This window comes from Agrilus planipennis, unplaced genomic scaffold (genome assembly GCF_000699045.2).
Source record: "Agrilus planipennis isolate EAB-ADULT unplaced genomic scaffold, Apla_2.0 scaffold253, whole genome shotgun sequence".
NCBI classification, from domain to species: domain Eukaryota; kingdom Metazoa; phylum Arthropoda; class Insecta; order Coleoptera; family Buprestidae; genus Agrilus; species Agrilus planipennis.
Window position 1 is genome coordinate 246,454 of NW_020438991.1, and position 16,148 is coordinate 262,601.

The 16,148-nt window shown below is 31.5% G+C and overlaps 6 protein-coding genes across 9 annotated transcripts in view; 3 read left to right on the plus strand and 3 right to left on the minus strand.

The window, feature by feature from the left end:
• Positions 1-38: 38 nt before the first annotated feature.
• Positions 39-3,067, minus strand: LOC108739815 (cGMP-dependent protein kinase, isozyme 1-like). Its single transcript, XM_018473879.2, has 2 exons — positions 2,521-3,067; positions 39-2,431 (listed from the first exon to the last, which is right to left on the minus strand). Exons 1-2 carry the CDS (start codon positions 2,838-2,840, stop codon positions 688-690), a joined length of 2,064 nt encoding a protein of 687 aa, XP_018329381.1. The 5' UTR covers positions 2,841-3,067; the 3' UTR covers positions 39-687.
• A 1,043-nt stretch (positions 3,068-4,110) lies between these two features.
• LOC108739817 (Golgi reassembly-stacking protein 2) lies at positions 4,111-5,828 on the minus strand. The gene is made up of 3 exons (XM_018473883.2): positions 5,674-5,828; positions 5,497-5,623; positions 4,111-5,447 (listed from the first exon to the last, which is right to left on the minus strand). Exons 1-3 carry the CDS (start codon positions 5,734-5,736, stop codon positions 4,366-4,368), a joined length of 1,272 nt encoding a protein of 423 aa, XP_018329385.1. The 5' UTR covers positions 5,737-5,828; the 3' UTR covers positions 4,111-4,365.
• A 254-nt stretch (positions 5,829-6,082) lies between these two features.
• LOC108739816 (autophagy-related protein 9A) lies at positions 6,083-9,749 on the plus strand. 3 transcript variants are annotated; one of them, XM_018473880.2, is made up of 3 exons: positions 6,083-6,425; positions 6,664-8,162; positions 8,751-9,749. In XM_018473880.2, exons 2-3 carry the CDS (start codon positions 6,677-6,679, stop codon positions 9,191-9,193), a joined length of 1,929 nt encoding a protein of 642 aa, XP_018329382.1. In that variant the 5' UTR covers positions 6,083-6,425; positions 6,664-6,676; the 3' UTR covers positions 9,194-9,749. The 3 variants fall into 3 exon arrangements, with proteins under 3 accessions (XP_018329382.1, XP_018329383.1, XP_018329384.1); XM_018473881.1 differs by lacking the exon at positions 6,083-6,425 and having other exon boundaries at positions 6,792-6,860; positions 6,932-8,162; XM_018473882.1 differs by lacking the exon at positions 6,083-6,425 and having other exon boundaries at positions 7,089-7,180; positions 7,255-8,162.
• LOC108739818 (UPF0428 protein CXorf56) lies at positions 9,124-10,556 on the minus strand. The gene is made up of 4 exons (XM_018473885.1): positions 10,436-10,556; positions 9,998-10,383; positions 9,770-9,919; positions 9,124-9,209 (listed from the first exon to the last, which is right to left on the minus strand). Exons 1-3 carry the CDS (start codon positions 10,554-10,556, stop codon positions 9,779-9,781), a joined length of 648 nt encoding a protein of 215 aa, XP_018329387.1. The 3' UTR covers positions 9,124-9,209; positions 9,770-9,778.
• A 326-nt stretch (positions 10,557-10,882) lies between these two features.
• LOC108739798 (uncharacterized protein C1orf198 homolog) lies at positions 10,883-12,966 on the plus strand. Of its 2 annotated transcripts, none has more exons than XM_018473860.2 (2): positions 10,883-11,616; positions 11,722-12,966. In XM_018473860.2, the coding sequence occupies exons 1-2, from the start codon at positions 11,236-11,238 to the stop codon at positions 11,833-11,835; spliced, it is 495 nt and encodes a 164-aa protein (XP_018329362.2). In that variant the 5' UTR covers positions 10,883-11,235; the 3' UTR covers positions 11,836-12,966. The 2 variants fall into 2 exon arrangements, with proteins under 2 accessions (XP_018329362.2, XP_025831484.1); XM_025975699.1 differs by having other exon boundaries at positions 10,901-11,616; positions 11,719-12,966.
• A 2,146-nt stretch (positions 12,967-15,112) lies between these two features.
• The window catches only part of LOC108739814 (growth factor receptor-bound protein 14-like), a 117,535-nt gene continuing 116,499 nt past the window's right edge, over positions 15,113-16,148 (plus strand). Inside the window, 1 exon segment of the mRNA XM_018473878.2 lies at positions 15,113-15,880. Coding sequence (XP_018329380.1) covers positions 15,841-15,880 — 40 coding nt within the window. The 5' untranslated portion in view covers positions 15,113-15,840.

Below are 16,148 nucleotides of genomic sequence, written 5' to 3' on the forward strand. Positions count from 1 at the left end.
AATATTAAATAATCTCAAATTCAAATAAAGTAAAATTGGTTTTCAAATATGTTGATATTTTCATTAAATAAAAAATAGGATAAAATGGAAATTTCTATTTCACATGTGTTTATAAGAAATTAACAATATTAAGGATTAATCTAAAGCTTAAATATATAAATAGATTATAAAATAAAACATCATAAGTGTACTGCATTATTGAAAAATAACTTTGTTATCTTCGCTACATTGATTAAATTGACAATTAAATAGAGATTGAAACATAAGTAATAGTCTGACTGTTTTTAATTGAGTAATTTCAAAAGTTTTTACACAAATACTCTCTGATAGAGTATGATAAAAAAAATGTAGCGTATATATATATATATATTGCCAATCCTTCAACTCTATAAAAATAGTTATTATTACACTCAAGCCTACGTTTAAATAAATAAACAGACTCAAACAATCAATTGGCGTAAAGACCTTACTGCTTTTAAGTTTTAAAATTACCTACCATTTAACTAGCGGATTCCAGAATTGTGTGAAATGAGTTTATATTTTAATTCGTATTAAAAAAGATCGTGTAAAAATAGAATCGACTGTTTTAGAACAATATATCTGCATTGGTTCTTGATGTAAGTAATGGTTAATCAACTAGTGAAAGCAACATGTTAAAAAAAGTAATGTGTGGAATAATAACGTAAATCAAAAATCTGCAAAGTCAGGGGAATGATCATCAGGTGGAATATCTGAATCTTTTTGATACTTATCAAAATATTGAGTATCGATGTTACTTCGAAGATTTATACCAATGGGAGCCTTGATAGCACGATTTCTTAATTTCTTCCAGTCAAATCCAAGGTACCATTTGTGACGTCTTATATCTTCTGCCCCGTCTTTCTGGCAACCCAATCTCTCAGAAGCCATGGATTTGCACAATTTCTTTATCAAATTTTGTGCTGGCCTGGATATTACTTCGGGAAACCTCATGCTATCGATTCCGCGCAAAATGAGATTGTAGGTTGTCATGTGACTGCTATCATTACTTCTAAACGGCGTTTTCCCAACCAGTAATTCGTAAATGAAAATTCCAAATGCCCAATAATCTGTTGCTTTATCGTGTCCTCGAGCTAAAACGATTTCTGGTGCTACGTATTCGGGGGTTCCCGCAAAAGTGTATGTTTTCCCTCTCAGAGGAAGAGTTTTCGCAAAACCAAAATCAGTTAGTTTTAGATAACCACGATTATCTAAAAGAAGATTTTCTGGTTTCAAATCTCGATAGATTATGCCACGTTCGTGAAGATACGCGAAAGCCTCCAGGACGCAGCCAGTGTAAAAGCGTGCCACAGACTCTTCAAAGCGTCGAGTTTTTTGTTTCTGGAGTAAAGTCCATAGGTCTCCGCCTAGACAAGACTCCATTAAGAAATAGAGGTATTTATCGTCTTTAAAAGTGTTGTACAAACGCACTATAAACGGGCTTTCGCAACTCATTTGGATGTTCCTTTCGTTTAACGTGTGCTGTTGTTGCTGCTGTTTTACCATTTCGTACTTTTTCAAATACTTCAAGGCGAATGTTAGCTGTTTCTTTGTTTTGTGTTGGACTAATTCAACCCTGCCGAAACCCCCCACACCCAACGTTTCGATTGGAATCAAGTCTTTGAGCCTTATATCTTCGAATTCGCGTTTCAGTTTCGTTCTGACTACTTGTTTCTCTTCAGTCGTCGGTATAAAGTCTGGATCGATGTCGCCGAAGTAGTCTACAAAGTGTGATCGTGTCAATGTTAGACATTCAACCCCCGGAGCATCAGCGGTAACCGTTGCTTGTCTACAATCTTCTTTTAAAAGCGCTCTTTCTCCGAAGTATTGTCCTCTGGTAAGGGTTGCCACTTTACCTTCGTTACGTTTTGTTACTGAGACCGAACCTGCAGTGATTATGTAAAATTTATCACCCTTATCGCCCTCACGTACGATTTCCATTCCGGTAAAAAAGAATTCATTTCTAAGAAGGTCTGACACAAGTCCCAATACCTCATCACTCTTTTTATTTAATTTAGGTACATTTCTTAAAAATTGTACCAATTCGTTTCGTTTTTGAATGGCACTTTGTACCATTATTTTTTGGTAAATTTCACTGTCCAAAACCCATAGTTTTCCATCTTTTAGAGCTCGGATTGTCGCCTGGCGTTTCGCATTATACAATATCGCCAGCTCACCGAAAACTCGATTATCGTTGAAGTTGTTGATGTTTTTACCCTTTATCGATATTTCATAGACACCTGATGCTGACACGTACATATGATGACCCTCCGTACCTTCTCTAATTATTATCTCTTTCGACTTTACTTCTTTTGGATACATTGCATCAACTATCATTTGCAGTTTTTCTCCGTCCAATAAATTTGGAAGAAAACCATTAGACGCAATTGCAGTCCTAATAAGATCTTCATCCCTAAAAAACGATTTTTTTTAATATATACATACTTATATAATATATATAACTGTTCATTTTTTGTGAACTATAAAAAAGCAGCGACATACTCGTTACTTTTTTTATGTTTTGGGATTTCTTCGAATGTGAAATTTTGATCATCGGTGTTGATAGTTTGAGCACGAACCCCAGATCTCCTTTCTTGAACGTCAGAAGCCTTTTCTTCTGTTTCCACTGCTGCCTGTAGTTCTGAAGTACCATTTTGATAAGATACAGAGTTCGAGTCATTCGTCGTTGTATGTAAAATCGTTATAGTATCTTGTGTAAGTTTTACGTAATGGCCGTTGATGTTTTGTGTACCATTTTCTTGAGGAACTTTTGGCAACGTCCACCGTTTTGAAGGGCCACTATTGAAAAAACAACTCAGCATTTTTAAAACTACAACCAAACTATATATTATTCACAGGTATTGACACAATATAGGAATTGAGTAAATCTTTGCACACCAATCCTTATACTAATTAGTTTATAACTCAGATAACGGTAAGAACATTTCTGAGCATCTTATCTTACAGTTGTATATAAGATTAGATACAATAATAAAGGTGATGTATCTTTCTGATAAAAGTACTAATTTTTAATTTATACAGATTTACTACACATGGGCAAATCAAAACATACCTATACTATACAGCCTTTTTCTATTATGCTTAATATAGGAAAAACAAAAAAGCGTAATCACAGTAATTACTTAACAAAAAAATACGTTTGTTAGCTATATGTTAAATAAGTTCCCATTGTTATTACTACTTATCGATTTTTTAAGGAATAAATATTTTTGTAACTTACATTAAAGTGGCAGTCCTGAAATGAGGAAAAGAACAATAAATTAGGTAAATATCACGTTTATTAAAAGAGAAGTAAATAACAATAGGAATATAAATAATAGTACAATGCTAAATTAATAGGATAAAAACGAACGTACAATTGTAAATATCTATATAAAAATATAACTTTTATCTCAAACATAAATTGGGTATTAGAAAAACTAAACGAAAAAGTATATAAGTACCTAATTACTTATTGGGTGTACGATAAAGCAATATTTTTATTCAAATTCGATAAATAAATATAAAAAACGATTTCTATTAATTTAAAAATTAAGTTTTTCACTGAAAAAAAATTATATATTTCAAGTACTTAGCGTTTGTCTAGGTTGCATTACCATATATTAAATTATAGATTTCCTCTACGTTTGCCAAAAGAGTGCGGGATGGTCGGGCGCACAGCTCACGCATGCTTGATCAAAACGCGCGCCATAAGAATACATGTCCTTTACTTACGATTAGGCCCAATAAAGCGACAATTTCGACCAGAACCGGTGGACTAGAATTATTAATTCATATCGTAGCTTTAATTTGTAGCGCGTATCAATTTGCTGAGACACATCTTAATCTTTGAATTGAAACAATTCAACTATTTACTGAGGTGGAAAAAAATAAAAAAAAAAACTTTTCAAGTCGCCCTGCTGTATAAGTACAAAAAGTAAACTCCCGAGTATACATGCACACACTTTAATTCTACTCATATACCATTAAAATAAAACATTTTTTTGTAATATTTGATGATGTACATTTTTGTAATAATTATGTACTTACTTATTTAAGAAATTTTAAATGGGTAAGATCCAGTTTTATATAATAAAAAGCCCTTCATTGTTTAACAAAAAATAATTTTAATTTAAACATAGACATGTTTGTAGTAGGTACACTTTATAAGCTAAAAATACATGACATTTTCTTTTTAGTGATAAATAATACATTTTAAACGGAATTATAAAAAAGAAACATCACAATTATCCAATGCCATGAGACACAGATTACTAGTTGAAGATTTGTTTCAGGCACAGATTAACAATTATTTGTTTAATTAAATAAAATATACAATTAAAAGAATTAACTAGTCGTAGTTGCAATATTTGTTAGTAAACTTTGAGCTGATTGCGCTGCAATAGTCGGGTCAAAAACTACCGGTGTTTGTTGATGTTTTAAATTTTGATTAATACCTTCATGAGATACACTACTAATATTCAAGGAAGGGGCGTCTTTGGAAACAAGGGGAGTTCCTGGAGATGGCTGAATTACCATACTGTTTTGATTTACAAATGCAGGATAGTTTACATCGACAGGTGTTGAAGAGGGTAAGAAATATCCTGCAGGTGTCTGCATTGTGTTTGTATCAGGTGCTACATTTTGGAAAACTTGCGAAGAAGAAACAGGGGTTGGAACAGACATAAATGAAGGAATACTTGCATTAGAAACTGACAATGGAAGAGGTGACGATGCATTTAAAACTGTTGAAGTCACTGTCACATTCTGAAGAGATGCATTCATCTGCGGATTAGGAAAGTTAGTCATACTGTTAAAATTAGGATTTTCGATAGTCATCTCAGTAGAAGAAGAAACTGTAGGATTCTTAAAAGTGTTCACAAACGCTGATGATACATTAGATTGATCAGGATTTATAAATGGTTTTGCCTTAGACTTTTCAGTGTTTTCTTGAATTGGTCTTTTGATTGTAGGAGGTTCATATATTCTTTGAGGGACATTCCCTCTTACTGGAATGCGATGAAGATAACCATAACCTATTCCACAACCCAAACTGCCCTCTCCTCCCCAACCACGATGAGGAGTTATTGTTACTTCTCTACAACCATCTTCCACACTATTGTACACATATAATTTTAGACTACGGCCCTCATGAGCTTCTATTAAAGCAAACAAATCTTCATTTTCATGCAAAACAGATTCTGCACCTATAATATAGTCGGTAAAAGGTCTTAAACCTGCTAATTCAGCTGGAGAGCTCGGATGAACTTCCAAAATATGCCACACATTTTCATTGGCTCCTTCAAAGGAACAAAACCTAATGCTGATCCCTAACAAGCCTTGTCCTCCCCAACTTTCACTTGGTTCTATTGTTACAGTTCGAACGTTTTGTGTTTTACTACTATAAACTGTCATGGGAAGTTGTTTACCTACAAAAAACATTTAGAAATTGTACTAATTACTTAAGCTTCTTTATACCTAAACCATTGCGTAGAACTTGTTTTAAAGTTTCATTATCTTGGTCCAATCGTGTTCCATTGATTGAAATAATGAAATCGAAAAAAGCTTGCAGACCTGCCCTACTACCGGGAGAATTTTCTTGAACCTGGAACCGCTGCTTGAGAATATGCGACTAAAAATGACACTGTATTATACCCTTAAAACGTGATAACCTTCTGTCCCTCCTCCAGGAATTTCAACACTCTCCAAATTACCCATTTTTTAACACTAATTAATATTTAAAATTACGTGGCACTTACACCAACCTAGCCTAATTACTTTGACAACCAATTCGTAATAATAATGACAATTGGGCAATGTTATATTTTATATTAGAATTTACAAGGATAGCATTCGCTAATTAAAATAATTTACTACTTCGTTTTATCACTTCATATTTTTCATATTTATAATTAATGGTGTTCTATTATGTTTGCATTCATTTACTTTAGGTAATTTAACGAATTTGAATTTTATCATAAATTTTATCGCCTGGTTGTGGAGACACATTTACGTTTGATATTTTTTACATACTTATCTATGGTGAGTTAACCGTATAAACACGCAAGATATGCGCGAAAGCAAAAAGTGTCAACCTGTCAACAATGATCAGATAAAAAAAGCTTTGTTTCGTAAGCAAGGAGATTATGATAGTGTCCTAAATAATAAAATTTTTAAATTACAACACATGTACAACACTATTAATCTAATATTTGGAAACCTTTTTGAATATTTTTTTTGTCATTATTCAATCTGTCGAATGAAACATGAATAACTTACGATATTCGTAAATAAATATGACACTTCTTTGTTTGGATCTAAAAAATTAGCCAAATTCTCCTTATTGTGCACATAATACACAAATTATTATTTGCGTCTTAATGAATTCGACTGCCTTTTTGTTGAAGGTAAGATATTTTAAGTTGCCTATGCGTATCATATTTATGTTTGGTATATTGAAGTTTAAGCAGAAAACAAGTTCAGTTATCATGTCCTTCAAATAAAAAAAATGCATTATTAATAGAGCGTTTATTTTTAAATTGCTGTGCATTATCTTTATTCAAAAAACACCAATCATGGACATTAAAAGATTTCTGTAGACAAATAGAAATATATTGATTATCTGTAACAGTTATCTTATTTCAGAAAAATTATAAAAATGCAGAGTTACGCAGCATTACAGGACGGTGACCAAGAAGAAAGTGGTGTTATGATTCATGTTGTTGAATCTAGAGCACGATGGAATCATATAGACGATCTGGATTCATTTTTTTCCAGAATGTACCGATACCATCAGAAACATGGTTTCTATTGCATGATGCTACAAGAAGCCCTGGAATTATGTCAGTTCGTTTTTGTAGTGTTTTTTACAACATTTTTACTGCATTGTATAGATTATCGCATATTGTTTAAGGAAGTACCAACAAACTCTACTAAAGTAACAATGGCAGATGTAATATATTCGCCTCAGGAATGTAAAAGCCACTTTGGTTTGTTCACATGGATTGCACTTTGTATAGCTGCAATAGTTTGGACATTAAGACTAATACGTGGTGTGTACCACATGTTTCACTTCTGGGATATAAAACAGTTCTTCAATACTGCTCTAGATGTAGCCGATTCAGAATTAGACAATCTTACATGGCATGAAATTCAAACCAGAGTGAGAAACGTTCAGTTAGAACAACAGATGTGTATACATAAAAGGGAGTTAAGTGAACTTGATATTTACCACAGGATATTGAGGCAGCAAAATTATATGGTAGCAATGGCTAACAAATGCTTACTGCCACCTCGATTGCGATTACCATTTGTGGGGGAAGTTGTTTATTGGACACGAAGTTTGCGTCACAACATTTACTTTTTATTGTTTTGGGGACCGTGGGCACCTTTTGAAAATCCTTGGCATCTCAGAGAAAACTATAGGAAACCAAATATGAGACACGAATTATCTAAACAACTAGCACGACATGTTCTTTGGCTTGCATTAGCGAATCTTGTATTTGCTCCATTAGTCTTTATCTGGCAAATACTTTATGCTTTTTTCAATTATGCAGAAGTAATTAAACGCGAACCCGGAAGCTTGGGAGTACGAAATTGGTCATTGTATGGACGTTTATATTTACGACACTTTAACGAACTTGATCACGAATTGAACGCCCGGCTGAATCGCGCTCATCGACCTGCTACCAAATACTTGTCAGCTTTTAGTTCTCCAATGGCTACCGTGTTTGCTCGTTCATTCGCGTTTATGTGTGGAGCAGTGTTGGCTGTTCTTTTACTTCTGACAGTTTATGATGAAGATGTACTATCAGTTGAACATGTTCTGACAATGATGACGTTGTTGGGTGCCAGTGTTGCAGTCTGCAGAGCTTTAATTCCAGATGAAACAATGGCATGGTGTCCTGAAACATTACTGGCCAATGTTTTGGCTCACACACACTATTTACCGTCGGGATGGAAAAATCAAGCGCACACTACGAGGGTACGGTCGGAATTCCAACAACTCTTTCAAATTCGTGTGGTTGGAGTATTGGAAGAACTTCTGTCGCCTTTGATCACACCATATTTGTTATGGAGGCACATTTATCCAAGAACGCTGGACTTTGTTGACTTTTACAGAAACTTCACTGTATCCGTTGTTGGTAAGAAAATATTTTGTCTCTATTTTTAAAAATGAAGAGAAACTACTTTCTATGTTGAACAACTAAATATTAAAAGGTTTTAGAAAANTCAATAAGAAATAGACGAGATAAGTTGGTAGGACATCTTCTCAGGTATGAAGGTCTAGTCAGAAATATAGGAGGCAGAAAGGAGAGTTAGGAGAGGTAGAGGTAGACCTAGAAGTGTCTTAAGTTGAATAGAAATATTAATTGAAGTGTTAAATACAATTTCAAATGTTTTAGAAGGAAGTAGTTGCAAAAGTTCATGTCATCTGTAATAAAAATAGTTGGCATGATGATGAAGATTCATTTTCATCGGTGGTACCAAAGACTGGTTTAGATTTCTTAGATAATTGGTAACTTAAAACTAGGAAAAGGTTACATAAAAATGCACACATAAAAACGTTGTTTAAATTCCCTTAAAAATATCAGTTAATTATTATTTTTTGTTGAATAAGTTTGTGTTTCTGTTTTTTTAAGTCATTATTTTATTAATCAATTATATATGTATAAATTGAGAAAAAATAATACTTTAGCCAATTTCACTTTTTTATTATGTAAATTATTTAGGTGTGGGAGATGTATGTAGCTTTGCACAAATGGACGTACGAAAACATGGGAATCCAGATTGGCAGGGTGGTTATACTTCAGTTGCTGCTGCTCCCAATCAGTACACTCAGGCAGAGGACGGGAAGACGGAGTTGTCTCTTATGCATTTCAAGTTGACCAACCCTAGCTGGCATCCCCCTCCAGAGGCTCAACAATTTGTTGAAGCTGTTGAAAGAGAAAGCAGCCTCATCATGCCGCACAGTGAAGGAGAATTGTACACCAACGCAGATCTGACGGACAGTTCCATTCGGGGCGACGCTTACAGATTGGAGGGGCCGCTTAATTCGAATATCGAAAATATGAGTTTGAGTACATTGTACCTGCACGATAGACATTATAGACAAGCGGGCTCGCGTTATCGTAGACCTGCCGAAGAAACTACTCCACTTCTTCGTAGTAATTGATCTAGTCTAAGTAATCCTAAAATTAATTAAATTATTACTTTACTGTATAGGATGTATATTTTTTGTTTTAATGTCTTTTTTTAATAAAAATTGCGACTATGTGCCTCTAACGTATTTAATTGAAATGTAGTTATAATAACCAGTTTTTAATTTTTGTCAACAACAAAGGTCGTAGCCCGGTATGCATAGGTGATCTATTTTCAATAACTAAATGAAGATAATAACAGTAGTTTATTAATGTGTGACACCACTATACAGTATAAGGAATCAAGAACCTTGCATACGTAAATAACAAATGTCAAAACAAGAATGTGATTCAGTTATATACATATATAGTTTTAGTTTTATTTATTTAAAGACTTACAATGTACTTGCTTTTTAATACAGTTATCAAAAACAACGGTTATTAATAAAAAAGTCTTACTCAAATCACAAAATGTAAGTTCAAGTCAACTTTTAAAAGAAATTTTGTTAAATATTTCAATTTTTATGGAAATTACTATGGAATTTGTAATGTAATAGCTTGGTTATTTTTATTAAAAGCGTTTTTACCAACTACTTTTATTATGTATTTACCTAATTTTATTATTTTTCTATCAGTGTTCCACGAGACTTTTTGACTTCTATTTGTGATGATATTTCTTGTTTCCTTTTATTCATGCCTTTTCGTTCTAATTGCTTCTCAATTATTCTGGCATTGTTTGCGTAACTATCTGCAATTTCACGCTAGAAACAAAAACAAAAATTATGAAAAAACATTTTAAACATACAATTTTTCATGTGCAATAATTAGTCATAACTTACTGCCTCTATTTCATCCTCTTCTTCATCTATAGTGGATACAGTAACAGAACTAAATTTTCCCATATTTTTGGTATGTTTGGTAACCATTATTTTCTTGGGTTTTTCAATCGCAACTTGATTATAAATGTCTGTAATAGGCCCTTCACTTGTTGATTTAATTATCGAGCCTTTGACTACAAAAATTACTGGGCTTGAAGGATCATGCTTATAATATAATAAAAGCCCGCATTTTTTGCACTTCAACCGATGTTGCTTTTCTATACCCTCAAGACGTTTTAGAAACACAATCTCATCTGTATCACACGTTACCTTATGTGCATGATACACTGCATCTAGGACACGAGCTCCATCCCGTTTCCTTAGAGGTAGCTTTTCGATAGCACAATCTACGAAACATGTTGTTATCAAATATAATTAAATGAAATATCAAAATAATACCTAATATTAGCGTCATTTGTCCACAAATGCAATAGTAAATATGTAATGGTTTTTCATCTCCATATTCTTCTTGATCTTTTGTATCCGAACAAGCTATGCTTCTTGACACAACTTTTGGCATGGTTTACTACTGTTTACTACCTTATTAAATTAATTATTCAAAAAAATAATTTATTTACAAAAAATGACTTGGCTTGACCAATGCGGTTATGTTGATAAGAATCATTGACAGGATAAGAAACATAAATAGTGATCATAGTGATTTATAAATTTAACTAGGAAACAGTTAATATTTCGTTAATCTGTGGTAAGAAATCATGACATAGAAATTAATCTGTAGACATAGATAATACGATAAATTATTACGAAAAACAATAAGAAAGATGTTTAAATTATCATTAAAAGCCAAGGATGCTCTATACTATGTTCAAGTATCTATGGTAACGAATATATCATAGAAAATAGCATATATTTGTTATTTTCTTTTGCATAATCAGAATTCACAAACGGTTTCCGATCGATTGCATATTTTACAGTTATTTTCTTTTAGCGTAGCATGCTTAACATGGGACGGTGGTTTTCTTAGTCTATGTTTTTTTCGTTTTCGCTTTTTCTATGCATTACACGCTTATTTATTTATCTATGGCTAGATCATAGATAAGGAACACATGCACACATACACATTGCATATTTGTATTTTGTACAGTTCATCAACCTTTGGCAAATGTAAATAAAACATGTAATTTTAATTGTTTAGTGTTTAAGTTTATTTTTACGTTTTTACCTACAAAAAAGGTAAAATGTCGCTAAAAAGTATAGCTGATCAGTATTTTGGAAGTATCAATACGATGGCTTCGAGATTATACACCGATATGAACGAAACGAAAGTTGCGTACGATAAATTGTGGTTAAGTTTATCAGAGAAAGAACAAAATCAAATCATGAATGAAAGTATAATTAAACCGGAAGCTTGTCTACAATACAATACAGTTCGTTGTAAAGAAATTGCAAAAGAAGAGTATGCTGCAAAAACAGTTATTGATGATAACTGTTCTTATAGAGATGAGCATTCAGCACCCTTCAGTTTTCGTACCCCAAGCCAAAGAGATCTAACGATTTGTCTAAACGACTCATCAGATAATATGCAGGGTGAAATTAAGAAAACATCGAAACCAAAAACGGTAAGTTGTGTATGCACTAGACATTGCATATAATATATAGAAGTGTCTTAAGTTGAATAGAAATATTAATTGAAGTGTTAAATACAATTTCAAATGTTTTAGAAGGAAGTAGTTGCAAAAGTTCATGTCATCTGTAATAAAAATAGTTGGCATGATGATGAAGATTCATTTTCATCGGTGGTACCAAAGACTGGTTTAGATTTCTTAGATAATTGGTAACTTAAAACTAGGAAAAGGTTACATAAAAATGCACACATAAAAACGTTGTTTAAATTCCCTTAAAAATATCAGTTAATTATTATTTTTTGTTGAATAAGTTTGTGTTTCTGTTTTTTTAAGTCATTATTTTATTAATCAATTATATATGTATACATTGTGCTAATTGTAAAATGTGATTCATTCTTATGCACCTCATTAATTTAATTGATTGAATGTGTATTGTACTTGTGCAAGGTTTCTCAAAGAGAATAAACTTGAGTGCTTTTAAGTTTCTTTTTATTGTTTAAATTGCGATTATTCTTATTAATTTTTTTTTTACCAATAATTTTTATCCATATAGCCACTAACGTTTGGTGGTCAGTATGTAAATATGAAAGGTGAGTAGTATTTTTATACTGACCGAAAATGGATTTAAATACTGACTATTTTGCCTTTTGAAATTATACTTTGCATTGATATTATATTTCTATGTATATGTATATAATTTATTCATTGGCACTATAGTTTTATCGTTTATGAAAAGATGGCACTATAAAGCAAATTCTGTTTAAAATTTTGTTACTAGATGATAGATAAGCATTAAAAACTGTCTTTGTTCCTAGATATTTACTACAATTTGCAATAAAAAATTACTCCAAATTTGTTGTGACGTATTATGGAATTTTTTCACAATGGTAAACAACTTGAGAACATATACTGATTAAATCTGTTCATGAAAAAAATAATAAACAGCGTATGCGTGAGGCGTGAGTGTACAAAAAAGTACTCCAAAAGGGAGGCGTCAACAAATCAGCTGTCAGACCGGTTGCTACATTTTGTTGAAGCACGTGCGCAATGGTGTAGACCACTACTTATATTATATTTTTAAGAAATATTGTTATAGAACTTGAGAGATGTAGAGAATGCACATACCATAGACAAGCACAGACTATGTAGTATATAGTTCGAACGTGAATTTATACATGAGACTTTTGTCGTGTTTGTTTCGCGCCATATCGGTTATTAGTTCGTTTGCTACGTACCTGTCCAGCCGCGTTTGTTCATCTCATAACGAATGAACTGTGGAATAAATACATTGGTTAATTAATTACATGTTAAAGGTAATGCTCTAATAATAAAATTAATCACGACCAATAATAACTGTGCTTCGGTGTTAGTGACGTTTATAGTTTAAAAAGTGAGTTTTAACAACTCCGCGTACGTGTAAGTTTTGCAAGTAGTAAGTTTAGGAAACTTATCAAAATAGTACTGAATTAACCTATACTTAAAATCGTTGCCGTGTTTTGAAATATATGTAACAACCACCTGTGGTAGCACAAATGGATTTCAGAATGCTAACCAAACACGATCGAGTTAATTGTAAGTATATTAACTAATCATGTAAAAATACACGCTTAAAATATGCATACAATATGTAAAACAATACAAACAATGGGTATAATTAATAATTATTTTAAGATTAATAGAATTAATTTTTTAAAGTTAAATTAAGTCACAGTTGTTCCTATTTTGCAATTAATGAAGATGAACAAATTTTTCAGTAATATTTGCAAAGAAGAAATGCCATAACTTGCATTTAATAAATAACATTGATCAAATTGCTCAATTTTTTATGAAACATCAACATTATTAAAAATCTTCTTGAAACATTAAAATTGCATTTTACTCAATTTAAGTTTTCTCTGTTATTATACTTGGTAGAAAATCAAGGAATAAATGTTGGGTATTTATAAGATGATTAAATATAATTATGAATTTAAAATTAGTTACAATTAAAGCAGAAATTTATATGAAAGTATTCTAGGTAAATTTACTAGAACGTTTCTAAACGATAACGTAACTTTTATGTTATCACTAGGTAATCAAATTTAGCAAAGCTAAATTGTGAATTAATTTTCACGATACTGTAGAAATAGGAAGTAGCTACTTGAACATATCACAACGGTAATAAGTAATAGGTTTAAAATATTAATAAAAATAGTAAAATAGAAAATAAATATTACATTTTTTTAAATAAAAATTTTAAAATATCGTGCAAATGGCCATCTATCGTTTGGATGCTGAAATAATGTAGATCAATGTTACGGTTACAAAATTGGAAAAACCTGTAACATTAGCCAAAATTCCACCCTTTTCAACTTTTCATAAATTATTATAAAAAAGTGGAGTGTTATTACCTTTAGCGTTTCGTCTTTTTCTTAATGTCTGAATCTGAATAACAGAAATCGTTGTGATGCTTATTTTGATTATACTTGGGGTACACTATACTGAAATGGCTTGTCTTTTAGTCAATAGTTTTAAGTACAGAGGAATTCGTTTATTATGACTCCGCCTATAATGACCAACCGCATAATATAAAGTAATTGCAGTGTTAAGTTTGGTTTTCATATTAAATTCTCTACAGGAAAGTTTGGATATAATTACTCCGTTTAAAATGACATATCGTTTATTATGATTGATGCTCAAGGAATCATCTATAGTGATCCAAATGATTAATAATAACATTTTCGCTTATTTTGCTGATATATTGATATTACAATTTTTCTTTTTCTGTTAATAAATATATACAATTTGTAGTTTTTCTCTGTATTAAACTAAATAACTAACCAAAATAGAAAGTTGTTTATTTTCTTAAGACTATGCTTTGTATGACGCTCGCTTAGTATGAAGTGTTTGTCATTTCCCTTCGATGTCATTATAAGCGGATTCTACTGTATACATTAAAATATGATGTAGGATATAGGGTCAGTATTTAAATTTNATTATTATTTTTTGTTGAATAAGTTTGTGTTTCTGTTTTTTTAAGTCATTATTTTATTAATCAATTATATATGTATACATTGTGCTAATTGTAAAATGTGATTCATTCTTATGCACCTCATTAATTTAATTGATTGAATGTGTATTGTACTTGTGCAAGGTTTCTCAAAGAGAATAAACTTGAGTGCTTTTAAGTTTCTTTTTATTGTTTAAATTGCGATTATTCTTATTAATTTTTTTTTTACCAATAATTTTTATCCATATAGCCACTAACGTTTGGTGGTCAGTATGTAAATATGAAAGGTGAGTAGTATTTTTATACTGACCGAAAATGGATTTAAATACTGACTATTTTGCCTTTTGAAATTATACTTTGCATTGATATTATATTTCTATGTATATGTATATAATTTATTCATTGGCACTATAGTTTTATCGTTTATGAAAAGATGGCACTATAAAGCAAATTCTGTTTAAAATTTTGTTACTAGATGATAGATAAGCATTAAAAACTGTCTTTGTTCCTAGATATTTACTACAATTTGCAATAAAAAATTACTCCAAATTTGTTGTGACGTATTATGGAATTTTTTCACAATGGTAAACAACTTGAGAACATATACTGATTAAATCTGTTCATGAAAAAAATAATAAACAGCGTATGCGTGAGGCGTGAGTGTACAAAAAAGTACTCCAAAAGGGAGGCGTCAACAAATCAGCTGTCAGACCGGTTGCTACATTTTGTTGAAGCACGTGCGCAATGGTGTAGACCACTACTTATATTATATTTTTAAGAAATATTGTTATAGAACTTGAGAGATGTAGAGAATGCACATACCATAGACAAGCACAGACTATGTAGTATATAGTTCGAACGTGAATTTATACATGAGACTTTTGTCGTGTTTGTTTCGCGCCATATCGGTTATTAGTTCGTTTGCTACGTACCTGTCCAGCCGCGTTTGTTCATCTCATAACGAATGAACTGTGGAATAAATACATTGGTTAATTAATTACATGTTAAAGGTAATGCTCTAATAATAAAATTAATCACGACCAATAATAACTGTGCTTCGGTGTTAGTGACGTTTATAGTTTAAAAAGTGAGTTTTAACAACTCCGCGTACGTGTAAGTTTTGCAAGTAGTAAGTTTAGGAAACTTATCAAAATAGTACTGAATTAACCTATACTTAAAATCGTTGCCGTGTTTTGAAATATATGTAACAACCACCTGTGGTAGCACAAATGGATTTCAGAATGCTAACCAAACACGATCGAGTTAATTGTAAGTATATTAACTAATCATGTAAAAATACACGCTTAAAATATGCATACAATATGTAAAACAATACAAACAATGGGTATAATTAATAATTATTTTAAGATTAATAGAATTAATTTTTTAAAGTTAAATTAAGTCACAGTTGTTCCTATTTTGCAATTAATGAAGATGAACAAATTTTTCAGTAATATTTGCAAAGAAGAAATGCCATAACTTGCATTTAATAAATAACATTGATCAAATTGCTCAATTTTTTATGAAACATCAACAT

Coding starts and splice junctions, on each gene's coding strand:
- LOC108739816 (XM_018473880.2), top strand. CDS start 6,677: ATGCAGAGTTACGCAGCATTACAGGACGGTGACCAAGAAGAAAGTGGT. Junction 8,163..8,750: donor CTTCACTGTATCCGTTGTTG/GTAAGAAAATAT, acceptor TAAATTATTTAG/GTGTGGGAGATGTATGTAGC.
- LOC108739798 (XM_025975699.1), top strand. CDS start 11,236: ATGTCGCTAAAAAGTATAGCTGATCAGTATTTTGGAAGTATCAATACG. Junction 11,617..11,718: donor AAACATCGAAACCAAAAACG/GTAAGTTGTGTA, acceptor CAAATGTTTTAG/AAGGAAGTAGTTGCAAAAGT.
- LOC108739818 (XM_018473885.1), bottom strand. CDS start 10,556: ATGCCAAAAGTTGTGTCAAGAAGCATAGCTTGTTCGGATACAAAAGAT. Junction 10,384..10,435: donor ACAAATGACGCTAATATTAG/GTATTATTTTGA, acceptor CATGTTTCGTAG/ATTGTGCTATCGAAAAGCTA. Junction 9,920..9,997: donor AAGAGGATGAAATAGAGGCA/GTAAGTTATGAC, acceptor TTTTGTTTCTAG/CGTGAAATTGCAGATAGTTA.
- LOC108739815 (XM_018473879.2), bottom strand. CDS start 2,840: ATGCTGAGTTGTTTTTTCAATAGTGGCCCTTCAAAACGGTGGACGTTG. Junction 2,432..2,520: donor AAACATAAAAAAAGTAACGA/GTATGTCGCTGC, acceptor ATCGTTTTTTAG/GGATGAAGATCTTATTAGGA.
- LOC108739817 (XM_018473883.2), bottom strand. CDS start 5,736: ATGGGTAATTTGGAGAGTGTTGAAATTCCTGGAGGAGGGACAGAAGGT. Junction 5,624..5,673: donor AAGGTTATCACGTTTTAAGG/GTATAATACAGT, acceptor CAGCGGTTCCAG/GTTCAAGAAAATTCTCCCGG. Junction 5,448..5,496: donor AGTTCTACGCAATGGTTTAG/GTATAAAGAAGC, acceptor TGTTTTTTGTAG/GTAAACAACTTCCCATGACA.